Source organism: Gopherus flavomarginatus, chromosome 13, assembly GCF_025201925.1.
Source record: "Gopherus flavomarginatus isolate rGopFla2 chromosome 13, rGopFla2.mat.asm, whole genome shotgun sequence".
NCBI classification, from domain to species: Eukaryota; Metazoa; Chordata; order Testudines; family Testudinidae; genus Gopherus; species Gopherus flavomarginatus.
This window is the reverse complement of record NC_066629.1, coordinates 27,747,498-27,762,889: the sequence shown is the minus strand read 5'-3', so window position 1 is coordinate 27,762,889 and position 15,392 is coordinate 27,747,498. Positions and strand designations below refer to the sequence as shown.

At 47.8% G+C, this 15,392-nt stretch overlaps 1 protein-coding gene across 13 annotated transcripts in view; it reads right to left on the bottom strand.

The window, feature by feature from the left end:
* CEP164 (centrosomal protein 164) overlaps positions 1–15,392 on the bottom strand; it is a 96,505-nt gene extending 81,113 nt beyond the window's left edge. For 11 of the 13 annotated variants that reach the window (XM_050921858.1, XM_050921861.1, XM_050921865.1 and 8 more), the window contains exons 1-7: positions 15,251–15,392; positions 12,199–12,320; positions 9,699–9,807; positions 7,891–8,002; positions 7,090–7,303; positions 4,049–5,800; positions 47–205 (exon numbers count right to left, since the gene is read on the bottom strand). In XM_050921858.1, coding sequence (XP_050777815.1) covers positions 47–205; positions 4,049–5,800; positions 7,090–7,303; positions 7,891–8,002; positions 9,699–9,786 — 2,325 coding nt within the window. In that variant the 5' untranslated portion in view covers positions 9,787–9,807; positions 12,199–12,320; positions 15,251–15,392. The remainder of the gene's footprint in view (positions 1–46; positions 206–4,048; positions 5,801–7,089; positions 7,304–7,890; positions 8,003–9,698; positions 9,808–12,198; positions 12,321–15,250) is intronic. The other 2 variants (XM_050921869.1, XM_050921871.1) reach the window with 1 other exon arrangement.

Below are 15,392 nucleotides of genomic sequence, written 5' to 3'. Positions count from 1 at the left end.
AACAAACACATCCCAAACTGAACTTTCAGTGAAGAGGGAGAGTTACCAGAGTTCCTTCTCTGAGCAGCGGACTGGGTACCCCGGAGATCTCCACATTGGTGCTTAGCGAGCCACGGAAGGCACTGGCTGGACCATCCACAACACCACGTAAAGGAGCAAGACTCCCCGGAGGAACTTGGACAGGTGCTAGCAGGGAACCTGGAGACTAGGACATGCAAGAACAAGGTAAGTATCTGACCACAAGTGAGACGGATCAAGAGAAGCAGAGCAGGCACCATTTACAGTCTGCAAGTAGATACAAAAATAATGAGCCACTCCTATATGAACATTGCCTGCTACCACTTAAACCACCTCTGCTCAAAAGCTGCTAACGAGACCTCAACACTCAGATGTGTGAGAAATAACAGGTGGATTCACGTGTGCATATAGCCCATCTAACGACCCACATGAACACAGAGTTATTTAGTTTACAACAGTCAGAAGTTTGTCTGACTCACAAAATTCACAGAAACACCAAAACATCAGGGAGAAGATAAAATATAATACACCCATATTGGCATACACAAATGTAATAGATGCACATTCACAAAGAACATTATATGAATGCCTAGGAATGTGGTCAGAACCTCTGTACTATTCTAATAACATCAGGCCAGACAGCATTTCCGCTCTCGTACCACTCTGTTGAATAACTGAAGTAGAAACCATGGCTGACAAATTCAGTTTCCGCAGCCAAGAAAAAGAGTGACATTTATCATGAATTACTGGCCAGATGTCAATATGTGACTTTTCAAATAAGAATGAACTAAAAGGGTTAAGATACTCCTGCTGTTACTTGAAACAACCCTTCCCTGCGCTGGCTCCTCCCACGGCAGCATTACCTCACTGTTGAGTTTCGAGCTGTTGGCCAGGAAGAGGGGGAGTAGGGATGCCCATGTGAAGTGATGACAGTTTGGCAGCCCAACTTACTGATTGTGTAGGACCTGGGCTAACTGCAGCTTCACCCTCCAATTACTCATGGGAGGCTGGGGGCGGGGGGTTCTCATCATTGTCTTGTTGTTATTCTAAGCAGAATAAGGCATGACAGTCTCACTGGGATGGCAAGTCTCCTGCCCAATAAGCAGGTGGGACTACAGCAACAACTGTGGCTGAGAAGTAAAATTGTGGCAGGCAGCTCTGTGGCAGAACTTCACCAAGGGGCTCTTAATTTCTGCTGAGGCTTGTCCCATCTACAGCACAGCAAAAACCCTGAGAATAATTCCTCCATCCCAGTTAGAGGGGTTACAGAAGAGCCATGGAAACTATTAAAGGACAAGAAAACGTTTTAGCATGAGAAATTCAAGGAGCTCGATCTCTTCAGCTTAATAAAAAGAAGGTTAAGGGGTGATTACAGTCTGTAAGCACCTGCGGGAGGAACAAATATTTGATAATGCACTCGTTAGCCTAGCAGCAAACCTAGAACAAGATCCAAGGGCTGGAAGTTCAAGCTAGACAAGTTCAGACTGGAATCAGACACACAGTTTTAACAGGGAGGGTAATTACCACTGGAACAGCTTACAAAGGCTGTAGTGGATTCTCTGTCATTGGGAACTTTTAAAGCAAAACTAGATGATTTTCTGAAAGGCCTGCACTAGCTTGAATAGGAATTAATTCAGGGAAGTCCTGTGGCCTGCGCTATAGAGGAGGTCAGACTAGATGATCACAGTGGTCCCTTCTGGCCTTGGAATCTATGAATCTCTAAACAAATGCAAGTCCCATAAAGGGCTGAAATCAAACAGGACAAGCTGGAGAAAATGCCATACAAAACTGACCTGATCAGAAGAGCTGAAGTTTCATTGCACTTGTAAAGGTGGGCTGAGAAACTATAGGCTAGCTTGAAAATAATCCTCTCATATAGCAATGATACAAACGGGCACCCAACCAAAGACCTGAGTTACCACCACAGAGCATCTCAAAGCTCTATTTTACATAGTGGAATTTTTTATCCAGCAAGACATACCTTGCAATACGCTGCCCAAGGTAAACTTGAAACCAATGCATGCTACAAATACGCCTATGGTTTCCCAGCACCACTCTGTAGCATTTCTTCAACAGAACACGTGTGTGTCAGCAGAACATGTGTGCATCGGGAGATCAGTCTCCTGTACACTGTGTTTACACAAAATTACAGACTGAAAACACAGTTAATTCACTAGCACGCTGGGGGACGAGGAAGGAAGATAAATGCACACCGCTCTCTCCTCCACCAAGTCGTTGCCAAATCAATGGTTATAGTGTAAATTACACATTCTGGGCTTAACTAGTGATTTTCTACCAATGGCTATTAACTGTGTGTTTGAAGCTGGGGGTGTTAGTTGTCCTTCAGCAAGAAAAACTCACTTCCATTCAGCTAATTAAAACTTTCAGGATAATCTGCAGTTTATCTGATATTTATAGTCATAGTTATTATCAGCTAAGGGGGTGCTACCACACGCTGGTAACTGGAAATCGAAGCTAGCAATTCAGTGGAGTCACAGCTGGATACCAGAAATACGGGAGCAAAGCACTTCATTAACATTACACACAATGACCTTTTACATTATTTCTTTGGAACACACGGTTTGTCAACGCCTTATTAAACCGAAGCAATTACTTATGAAACAAAGAACAAGCCAGCCCAGGACACACTTCACACCGACAAGGCACCTCCCGCTGTGTGCAGTGGAGGAAAGCACCATGGCCCAAAACTAGGCTCTCTTATAGAGTGGGGGATGCTCAACTGTGCTGCCTCTTCGGGAGGAAGAGCAAGCTTCAAGCACATGCAGTGCAGGCCAGAGCAAAACAGCTTGAGCGCTTGTCATCCAACAGTAAATACTACCTGGGTTTTTGTTTTTAATTAACGGGGCAATTGCAGCCCAGGAAAATTGTCCTAATAATGGAGAGGTGGAGCTCTGAAAAGAAACAAGAATACTTTGGACTGAATTGTTTTATCAAGATATGAAGGGCGGAGAGTTTGGCCCATGATATTCAAAGCAAAACACAGTCAGAGAGCATTGCTTGCCATCTGCTGTGTACTCCCATGTCCCTGGGTTCACTGTCAGCTTTGCAGGGAAGCATCACTTTTAATGGGTACTTTGGACTCTTGGTTTCCCAAGAGTGGGGCCGAAGGGGAAAGAGGGAGAAGACTGCTTTCAGAGATGGCACCAGTCTATCCCACCTTTGCTGCTCTCCCATGAATTTACCTGGTTTGAGTTTGTCAAGATGTGTCATAAGACAACAGCAGTGGCGTTTAGGTCAGGACTGAGGTTTGCTCAAAGAAGTTTGTGCAGCACCTACCTGCAAAAGGCGGGGGTTGGGGGTGGTTGTGCTAATGCTCAACTTCCATGAGAAAACAAATTCATGAAACTTTTGTTTTTATGAGTTTACCAGAAAGGGTGGTTAAGGCATTGAACTTAATTCCTGGCTCACTCATACCCCCTAAATAACCTTTGCCAAATCACTTAATTTCTTGTTGCCTCAGCTTCCTGTCTGTAAAATGAAGACTCTTTCTTTCTTCCACCATTGGTTTATCTTGTCTATTGAGACTGTTCACTCTTCAGGGCAGGGACTGGCTGTGTGTGTGGACAGTGGCTAGCACAATGAGCCCTGATCTCAGCTGAAGCCTCAAGGCAAGTGGAAAAACAAACAAGGGAGATGTTCCTAGAAATGACTTTGTAATTAAATGTAATAATCCCAACCCACGTACTGTTCTGTGTGACCTGTTTGATAGTTCAGAAGACAGAAATAATATTGTATTATTGTAGAATTCATGCAAGATGGAAGTTATATAGTGCTTACCATGCCAGGAAGGTCAGCAGGAGGGTATTTTTCATCCTGCACCTCAAAGCTTTAATAAACCCCCAAATATACCTGCCACATCAGCTCATGTGACCACCACTAGGAAGATAATTTCCCTTTCTCCTGAAACTTAGCTCAGCAGAGAGAAAATGCCCACTCTCAACTCCTCAGATTAATTTATAATGGAACAGCAGAGCTGTTGCAGAGGGATTTTTAAGTCTAAACGGCCTACCTCATTACTGCCTGCTCCTTCACAAAGCTTCAGTTTGCAGTAATCCTCAATCACTTTTCCGCTCTGGGTCAATTCTCCTTCCACCTGCTGACAGAGCCTGCTGCTTTCCTGGCACTCAGCTGTCTGATAAAGCCAACCAGGAGAAACCTGTAAACCCTCTGTGAACACATCTGCCTCTAGCCCTCTAGGAACTGGCTCTGTCTTTTGCTCTCCTTCTCCTGTTTCTTCTTGTCTGCCCTCATTGTTCTTCTCAGGGGCATCACGTGACCTATTCAGTTTCATGTTAAAACTGACACAACTATGTTCCTGACTAGGTACTTGATTGTTTTCCTGCACATGCTGATAGAACTTCTCATCCTCAGAGTTACAGTCACTCTGCGACTTTCCATTGGCTGAGCTTCGTGGCGGAGTTTGGAGAGTTCCTGTGAAAGGGTGAGTGGGTAGAGACCCTTTAGCTGCAGCAGCAAGCAGATCTGTTGGTCTGTCAGACTCACGAGAGCTCTGGAGATCCCAGGAGAAGTTATCAACCTCTCCCAAAATTTGTGATGCAAAATGGTCAGCTGAATTGCTTGTAACACTGCTGTCAGGTTCAGGCCCCAAACCGTTTGCCTTCTCCTTGTCTTTGTGCTGTGCAGCAGAAAAAGAAACAGGCTCTGACGCAGAAATATCAGCTTCTGCGTGAGCATAAACTTCTAACCCTCTGGTGTAGGGTAATGTATCTGCAGTCACTTCAGGAACTGCCAGGTGGTTGTCTAACAGGTCTTTTTGCGGGGCTGCTTGTAGGCCTGCTCCTTCAGATTCAACAAACTCTGCCTGCTTTGAGCTCTCTCTCTTACGCTTGCCGACAACCTCGCTGCTCTTGCAAAGTTTGGTGGCTTGACTCAGTGCCTGATCCTGAAGTTTTCTCTTCCTTCTGCTCTCAACTGCTCTGCTGTGTGTCCTCAGCTCTCGTTGGGGACAGGGAACATCACCCTCCTCCATCAAACTCAGGTCTTCCAGGGGACTGGCATCAAAGAGAATCATTTCACATTTCCTGCTGTAAAAAGTATGGTCAGGGGCACTGGGGGTCAAGAAAGCTTCATTTTCATCAGCTTGTGAGAAACCTGGGACTCTTTCCTTATCACCACCAGGCCCTGTTGATCTTTCTCTGACTGATAAGCCATCATCAGGCTGACAGACACTCCCTCCTGTCATTTCCTCTTGCTTCCGGTTGTCAGATAGCTTTTCCTCATCAAAGAGCATACCTTTGTCCTCCAGGACCTCGCAGGAATCAAGGACACTTCTCCCATTCTCAAGGTCTTGTGAACACGATTTCTTTGCCACGTAGGAAATGGGCTTTGTCCTAACAACATCTAAACCTTCAGACTCCGAGTCAGAAAAACCAAGACAAGGCTTGTCTCCAATTTTTGGGGACCTGTCTTGGCCCTGCTGGTGGTCTACATCCGATCTGCTAAAAGATGGCATCCTTCCTAAAATTTTCTCCACATCAGCTAAGATCTGGTGAGTTCTGCAGGACTTCGCTGTGAGAAGTGGCTGCAGTTTATTTGGGGAAGGCCCTGCAAACTGTTTGTTTGAGTCACTTGTCTCTGGTGGTCTCTCAGAGGGCTTTCCTTTACCTTTCTTAAGAAACCCCTCGATTTTCATCTGGCTATGCTGATCTAGATCAGGACTTGCACACTCAGAGGACAGGATGGGAGAGGACATTCGATAAAAGGATGTTGAAGGAAGAATCCCTGGCTCTGGCTGCATTTCCTAAGTAAATAAATATTTGCAGATAACTAAAACACACAACATATGATACATACACTCATCTACAGCACGAAATGGAACAGGATGTACTTGGAACATTTGAAATAAGAAACACTAACAGAAGTCCCTGAAATTGAAGGTTTGGGTCTTTTCCACGGAAGGTCCCTCCCTGGAAGATTCTAACCCCAAGAGTTTGTTGGCCTTCAAGGTCTGGTGCAAGGCACATCTTATCAGCCTGACATTTACTCAATTATTGGTTGAACTGGGAAAGCTCTCTCTATTTGAAAAGGGAGGAATGGTTTGCTGTTGGGATGACTACTCTTGTTGCCAACCAACAGCAAAACAGATGAATCTATTGCTTTTAAGGCTGTGTCTGGTGCCTAGATACCACAGCAACAGGTGCACAGTTACTTCATAAATAACATTGTCTGTTCCTTCCAACGAGAAAAACTGCTCCAAAAATTCTACAACCCACTCACTCTCTAAGCACAGCAATCACTCCACCCTTGAAAGGCAGGAAGTAAGAGGAATGGCATGAGTTCAGGGCTCTGAGCCCATGTTCTGCAAGGGCCTGTGATCAAAAGTGGGTATGGCAAAGCATTAGGAAACAGAGGAGGATCCTAGAGACATTCTGGGTGTGCCACTGACCCACTCTAACTCAAAGTCACCTGAGCAGCTTGATACCTTGGCCCAGTCAATTGGGAAGAACAATATGCTAGAAAACCTTGGCCAGCACAAATAAAACAAGAGACACTTTGGGCACTGCAGTAGCCTTGACCTGATTTAGGAACGGGGCTCTGAACTGCTCATGCCACCACAGGGCCCCTCTGGTACCACGACAACTCCACAGTCCCAGCTCCTTTTTCTAAGAGGAAGACTGGAGGGAGGGAGCATCCACTGAGCCTTGTCTTCCTTCCACCTCACGGCCCCTCAGACCATAAAGTCATTGGGAGCATCACAGAAAACCAAGTGCTGAGTTTAGTGACCTTGAGGGTGAAACTGGCAGTAGCTGCTTCCCTGAACAAGCCAATTTCTCTTCTGGCCTCGGGTTACTAAGGGATTTGGCCCAGTTGTTAAAAAATGAAGTTGAAGAACAATAATTGAAAAGGGATGCCAGGCCTGCCTCCGTGTGCTCCTCTGCACAGCCCCCCACAGCCACTTCATGCCCGTCATTCATTCTGCCTAACCTCTAATACCACAATAAGCAGCAGCCACCACCCACTCGCAGCTGGTCACTTATGCTCAGGCTGGCTCTTCTGGCCCTCCCTAACAAGCACCTCAGGTGTACTCACCGCAGCATGTTTCATTGGTTCTCTCTCCTTCTTCTCTTTCTTCTCCTTCTTGTCTTTTTTCTTCTTCTTGTCTTTCTTTTTAATGCTGCCATGAGCTGAAAGCTTCTCCCGCTCCTGGATCACAAGTTCTCTATAATGTTCATCACAAGGGTGGTCCCATGTGGACTGGCCATTAGAAAAGTTAAAGTAATAGATGTCGCCAGTGATATCTTGACTGATGGGGGGAAACAGAACACGAAGACAGGAGAAAGTCAGGGCATCAGCTCTGTGCATCCGAATCAGCACACACAGCTGGCAGCAATGCTGCTTTGTGCCGCCACAAAACCTTCCATCTCAGGAGCATATAGGGCTTTACAAATGCTGGCCAAAGACCCTTTGGTGCATAGCAGAAGCGGAGCGTGCTGCCCCAGAAAAGCCCCAAATACACAGGATGAGGGAGCAGCTGTCCCTCAGCACATTCCTGCTTCCATCACGGTTATTTCCCAAACTACTTCTTCACTCTCCCTAGAGCAAGAACAGCATTGCCACCATTCTTTCAGCATCACCACACGCCAGTGAAGTACAGTATTGTATTATCCCCATTTTACAGAGGCGTGTACAGGTACGGAGGGGAAGTGACTTACCCAGGATCACAAACTGATTCTGTTGCAGAGATAGGAATAAAACCCAGGAGCCCTGACACCCAGTCCCCTGCTCCAACCACTAGACTACTTTCCCCTATTTATTTGACAAGCACCAAGAGAGAGATTAGCAAGGAGAGGTTGGCAATCTACTGAAATAGTGCTGATTTAAAGTTCTCACCATGGTTTCCACTCTGGAGGTAAAGGAGCCACAATGCCTTCTCTGGCCAGCCACATCAACTCCCGCTCGTTCTCAGGGTCAATCCCTATCTCCCTGGCAAACTCCTGAATTTCTGTAGTAGAACAGAAGTAGAGGAAACAAAAGTCAGTAGAAGACAGGGTGGCAGACAAGCAAGGCTGTGCATTACTGTGCAAACCTGTGCTCAGTACAACCCAGCGGTGCTGGGAAATCCCCTCACTGAAGACACTAGAATTAGGCTGCACAGCTATAGAAAACATCCCATGTGCCATGGACCATCTTACAATGGGCGAGGCAAGGCTAAACTCTGCAGGAGTGGGAGACAGAGGCAGCCACAAACTGAGGTATATCCATGGGAATGGAAACCAGGAGCCTTACTCTACTCTGTCATCACCATACGCCAGAATTAACTGTCTGGAAGTCAAAGGAGTTACTCCAGTGAAAACCAGCCTAAGGAAGAGCACAATAGGTCCCAAGAGCCCTGAATCCCAGTGTCCTGCTCTAGCCACTAGGTGACACCCTCTCCTCCCTCATTTTCCTAAAAGAGCTTTAAAAGCAGCAAAGAGTCCTGTGGCACCTTATAGACTAACAGACGTTTTGGAGCACGAGCTTTCGTGGGTGAATACCCACGTTGTCAGATGCATCTGAGGAAGTGGGTATTCACCCACAAAAGCTCGTGCTCCAAAACGTCTGTTAGTCTATAAGGTGCCACAGGACTCTTTGCTGCTTTTACAGATCCAGACTAACACGGCTACCCCTCTGATACTAAAAGAGCTTGGCTCTCTTGCTCAGCCCCAGGTCCTGGTTTCCTCTGTGACAGTCCCAATGGCTGCAAGGGAATGGAACCAAGATCCAACTCGGCACCGCTTCTCAGTGAGTGCACTGGCCAGTCTGACTGGACGAGCGTCAGCCTCTAACAGGGCCACCCAGAGGATTCAGGGGGGCTGGGGTCTTTGGCAGCGGGGGGCCCCCGCAGCCAAATTGCTGCCGGAGGCCCGGCACTGCGGTGGCGGGTCCCGGGGCAGAAGGACCCCCCCGCCGCGGGTCTTCCGAGCACTTTGGTGGCAGGTCTCGGAGTGGAAGGACCCCACGCTGCCGAATTGCCGCCGAAGACCCAGAGCGGAAGAAGTTCCAGGGGCCCAGGCCCTGCAAGAGTTTTCCGGGGCCCCCGGAGTGAATGAAGGACCCTGCTTCAGGGGCCCCAAAAAACTCTCGTGGGGGCCCCGGGCAAATTGACCCACTTGCCCCCTTCTCCTCCCCCGGGCAGCCCTGCCCTCTAAGGCTTGGGCTACACTAGCAGGGGGATTCGAACTAAGATACGCAACTTCAGCTATGCTATTCATGTAGCTGAAGTCGAAGCATCTTAGTTCGACTTATCTGGCCGTCCTCACAGTGACGAGTTGACTGGCATGGCTCCCCCGTCGATTCCACATACTCCTCCTGCCGAGGTGGAGTACGGGAGTCGTCGACTAGGGGAATGATTTATCGCATCCAGGCGAGACGCGATAAATCAATCCCCGATGCAGCGAACACTACCACTGATCCAGTGGGTAGTATAGACATATCCTAAATCTGCTTTCCAACCCCTCCTGCCTGAATTTGCTGGCAGGTCAGAATTTCTTTGAGAGACTGGCTGTTACTGATGCACTACCTACAGCAGGATGGACTGCCACTAATGCACGAGCTAACTTTTCAACTCTCCAGCCCACTGAACATCACTCATTCTGCCTGCATTGCCATTCTCCTGCAATATTTGAGAGCAACTCCTAAGCCCGGCAGATGACAGTTACCTTGCTCACTGGGTATGTACGTTTCATCATAATCTTCTTCTAGGATGAGCTGATCCCCAATGCGTATAGCGGGTCCTGCCATGTCCATAAGGGGACACACTGACTGCACCTAGTAGTGAAAACACAACCAATCTCCTTAGCTAGATATAAATGAATTTCACTCATTACATATTAATTAGCAGATATGCATGTGGGGCTTTGACGCTTTCTTGGGGAGCCCAGAACTATGGGTGACCTCGTTACCCTCTCTTACCAAGAAAGAGACTTGCTAGAGCTAAAGTGGGTGACAGCTCCCTGTCAGCCCAGCCTGTTAACCAGCCAGCCAGTCTCCTCCAAAGCACTGCCAGCTTTTAATTTGCCTTGCAGGTAACACTTGATGAACCCTAGTTGCAGAAACTCCCTGGAAGAATGTGCCTCTTCCGCATCCTGCTGCCACTGGACACCCACAGAAATTACGAAATCCTCTGTCTCCAAAGAGACAGTGTGCACACCAGCCCGCTAGGTGAACTGAGGATCCAGACCTTTAGTATTATGACACTGAGGAGAACATGTAGTAAAACCAAGAATAAGTTGATTACTAAAGAACAGAAATTCGAGTGATGATACTAAGCAAAGATAATAGAAAGATCTGTTTAAGAAAAAAAGAAAAAACAAGAAAACGTTTCTGCAAGACTAGAACTTAACTCTAGCAAGTTCATCTTTTCTAAAACAGGCTCTCATCTAAAACTTCTTCTGTAGTGCTTGCTGGAATTCTGACATACCAGAATCCAGACTTTCATGATTCCCCTAAACAATACAAAGGGTTTCCTCAGTACATCGATAAAGCTCGGGTCTTTTTTCCCCCTCTCTTCTTTTAGGGCAGGACACCTTTGAAATGCATCCTGTGAAGCGTATCCCCAGACAATGTTCCTTGCCCTGCTGGTTGCTCTTTGAGGTGTAGGTGCCAAGCTGTCGATCTTGTCCTTCTGTTAATTTACTTTTTTTGTTGCCTCAATGTGTGAATATAATCCCCATTAGAGACATGTGGCTAACTACATCCTCTCCTGTCTGGAAGAAAACCTGTTTTTCTCTTTGTTTGATTACAGACTTCAAGTATAATATTGGTAAGTATCCATAATGCCTCCTGTAGAGTTCTTACACACACTGCACAATATTAATGACTAGTACACTATACATTTTCATTAGATACCTTATATGACAGTCTTTATAGATAAACGCCATGACAGCTATGTGTTAGGTGTAGTGCCTTTGTCAGGCCTGACTGGAGTTTGCCAGTAGGCACTGAGGCACTCTTATGGTCACAGGGGCCATGATCTGGAAGCACAGTGGGTTCTACAGACCAGCACTTAGCTGCATCGACAGGGCAGCTGCCAATGATATGGTGATTGCTGACTTGCTCCTCTGACACACAAAGAATCGCAAGCAGCCCTGGTATAGGCCAGATGGTTTCTCTAGAATTGTTATTGATCATGTCCTTGTTAAAAATCATTGGTAGTCAATGGTCATGGATATACAAGTTCACGATGGTGCTAAACTTGACATGACCATCAGCTTCTGCTGAAAAATGTGCACCTCCAACTTCTACAACAGCCTGTTAATGGGGCTGAAATTAGTCCAGTTCAACCAAAAGCTGTTCTTAGAATTGAGGTGTCAGATAGCTTTTTGTTCTGGGCTGCTCAAGGCTGTTGAAACATTACAGACTGAAGGAATGGAGTCGTTTCAAGTCACCAGGGACGACGACTGCCAGCTCAGGGCTGTGGCCACAGCCCTTCAAACATCAGGCACTGATCGGTGAGGAAATGCTCACTGCAGCTGGAGCTAAGAAAACAAGGCACATCGGTCATGAGCAAAAACAGAGGCTGAATGGGTTAAACTTTGGAACGGCATCCAGCCATTGTGTAACAAAGATCAGGAATCCTGGTGGTCAGCTCAAGCAGCCAGTTTTGGACTGGCTGCCACCAGGCACAATCTCTGCAGTCTCTATGCAACTGTGCAATGTCTGCAGTGGAAGGTGGTATAGTAAAGAACTAGGATAGCAGCATCAGCCAGAGTCTGCAAGACCACGTTGTGATGTTCCTCAATTATGCACTGCCTGAAGAGGGCCAAGAAGTTCCGGTAGAGCCATCTCCTTTCAGCCAAGAAGAGATCCGGATTCCAGTCTGTAAGCTGAAGCCGGGGAAGGGACCAGGAGTTTGTAACATCACCACTATGTCGCTGAAGACAGGTGAGAGTACTGTTGTACTAAGGGTGCAGAGACTCTTCCAGACCCTCTGGAGCACTAACATAACATAACAATTGGAAGGCGGCATCATTTTTACTCTGTTCAAAAAGGTTGATAAGGCCATATGTGGCAACTCAGAGGTATTACACTTTTGTCAACCCCAGAGAGAGTCTTCACTTCCATATTAATGTCTTGAATCAACAATGTGCTTCATGGCAAAGGCCAGGATACTCAGTATGGCTTCAGACCTGGTCATTCCACCGTCAACCAGATACCTACCTTGAGACTGCTTTTTGAGAAGATGGATGAATTTAATAAGCTGCGTTCAGCACTTTTTATGGACTTCCATCAGGCCTTTGATTCAGCAAGTTTGCAGGATCTGATGAGATGACTTGGAATCCCTGGGAAGATAATGTCAACGATAGAAGAGCGCTATAAAGGAACAGAAAGTTGTGTTCAAGTCAGTGGCAGATACTCAACCTGATTTCCTATTTCCACAGGGTTGGGCTAGGCTGTGTTCTGACGCTATTGTTATTCAATATCGGCACCAATTTTTTTATGGTTAAGCTTGAGGAGCCAGCTGTCGATGACAGTGAGCTAAATACTCTTCTGTTTCGAGATTTCAGACATGCCAATGATACTGCCTTGTTGGCTCAGATTGGTGAATCGCTGATCTAGTTGGGCAAGAAGCAGTACGTATTCATCTGGTTAATCCCTGGCCATCACCATCAAGTGACTTCCAGCTCCAAATTACCATCCGTTTAGTATTAATCTGTCTAGATGGGACATCAAGCAGGTGGCAACCGTCAAATCCTTGGGAAGCAGCACAGACAGTGCTGGAAGGTGCTCAAAAGATGTGGACATTGGTATAGCAGCAACTGCTGTCATGTTTCAGGCCCTTCAGCAGCCTCTGTGGGGACCTTGTGGCATCAACAATGCCACAAAGCTACAGATCCATAGAACCATGGTTATACCAGCTCTGTTGTATGGCAGTGAGATGTGGGTGCTGAAGAACACCAGACTGAGGGTTTTAATTATCATGTCTTTGTGAGCTGCTCCACATTAAGTGGCAAGACAGCGTCAGAAATGAGGATATTAGAAGCTGAACCCAGCTACTGCCTTCATCAGGTGCGGATTCAGTGGCTTTCTTGGTACAGACACATTACTAGAATGGAAGACCAATGTATTATGAAGCACGTGCACCAAGGAATGCTGCTACACAGCCAGCAATTACCATGGTTACCAAAAGCTTCAGTGATATGGTAAGACTGCCAAAGATAGATATAAACTGAATATCTAGCCAGACCACCATAAGGATCTAGGGCGAGTTCGATCCAGCTGGCACTTGATTTGCAAGGAGACTATATCCCTTTCGATTTGCAATGATGATGATAACGTGTTCCAATTATAAAGTTATTAGAAGACTATCCCCAATATTAAACATAAACAGTCATTTATTTGTGATAATTATTTCATAGTTTTACCCCACATAAAAGCCAGATAAAAGAACCATTAGTGCCCCAGAAAACCGCTGTCCACTTTTTCTTGGTGATGTTCAGTGCGTCTTTCGCTTCCTGCGTGCCTTTGTACCAGTCAATCATCACTATCAAGAGCAGGCAGCGTATGAAGCAATGTTGTCAATATGCTAACAATGACAGCTCTAAGTACTAGCCCCACACTGCTGCCAACATGGAGCTCTCCTTGTCTTTTCTCTTTCCAATGACCTCAGAAAGCTCTATATTTTTAACTCTCTTACGTAAAATGAGCCACGTAACCAGCAACTAATCCTACCAGGTCCCAGACTGCAGTATTTTCAAGACTACAGGATCAAAGCAGCATCACAAATCCTACTTCACATTCTCTCCTGAAAACACGTGACCTAAAATATCTGAATAATGGACAATTTAAACTTAAGGTGCTTCCATTCCTATTTCTTTACTAGCGTTTATAGTCATCTCACTCACAGTGTCTTTAGCAGCAGAAGACAGACTCTGTGCTGACTTATTCCAGTTAACTGAATCCCAATTTGTGTATGTACTAAAGTGCTTGTGTGTACAGTATATATCAGCATAAAAACGCATATTGTGAAGCCATGAGCTACCTACCACACTCATGAAGTGAGTATGCTGTTCCCACATATGAGAAAATTAAAAACAACAAGGCAGAGTGCTGGCCTAGAAACAAACAGATTTTCACTATCTCCTTGCCAAAAGCAGAATGAGGGACTGACTTCACGCCCGCAGCGCACAGACCTGCTCGCTCACATCCTTTCCATATGCACATTCCCCTGGCACCCCCATATGCTCTCAGCAGGAACTGCACCAACTCTTACCCCCATGGCACTCCCCACCACACCGCTTGTGCACACCCACTCACACCAAGTGTTGCCCCAGTCTTCCCCCACGTCTTGCACATTCAACACCCACATTCACCCCATCGCCACTCCCCTTTGCATACTCACGCCCCACCTCCCTCTTGCACTTATTGATCTCTCACACTTAGCCATGTCTCACACTTACCCGTGCCCCGCCTCCCCCTCGCACACTTAGCCATCTCTCACACTTACCCGCCCCCTTGCACACCTGTGCCCTGCCTCCCCCTCGCACACTTAGCAATCTCTCATACTTACCTGCCCCCTTGCACAACCGCGCCCCACCTCCCTCTCTCACACTTACCCACCCCCTGGCACACCCACGCCCCGCCCCCTTGCACACTTACCCATCTCACACTTATCCGTGCCCTGGCACACCCACGCCCCACCTCCCCTTCGCACACTTACCCATCTCTCACAATTACCCACCCCCTGGCACACTTGCACCCCGCCTCCCCCTCACACACTTACCCATCTCTCACACTTACCCGCCCCCCTGGCACACCCGTGCCCCACCTCCCCTCGCAAACTTACCCGCCCCCGGCACACTCGTGCCCCGCGTCCCCCTCGCACACTTACCCATCTCTCACACTTACCCGCCCCCCTGACACACCCGTGCCCCACCTCCCCTCACACACTTACCCGCCCCCTGGCACACTCGTGCCCCACGTCCCCCTCGCACACTTACCCATCTCTCAAAATTACCCACCCCCTTGCACACTCGCACCCCGCCTCCCCCTCACACACTTACCCATCTCTCACACTTACCCGCCCCCCTGGCACACTCGTGTCCCGCGTCCCCCTGGCACACTTGCCCGCCCCTTGCACACTCGTGCCCCGCGTCCCCCTCGCACACTTGCCCGCCCCTTGCACACTCGTGCCCCGCGTCCCCCTCGCACACTTGCCCGCCCCTTGCACACCCGCGCCCCCTACAGCAGACGCCATGACAGGGGCCCTTACCTCCCGCGCGGCCCCAGGGCCACCCCCCGCTCCCTACGGGCAGCAGCAGAGGGGGGAGGCGGCCCGCGGCCCGGGCTCCCCACCCGCCGCTGCCATGGACGCCTGGCGGTTGCCCCGGGCCGGTCAGCAACTCCTTCCGGCC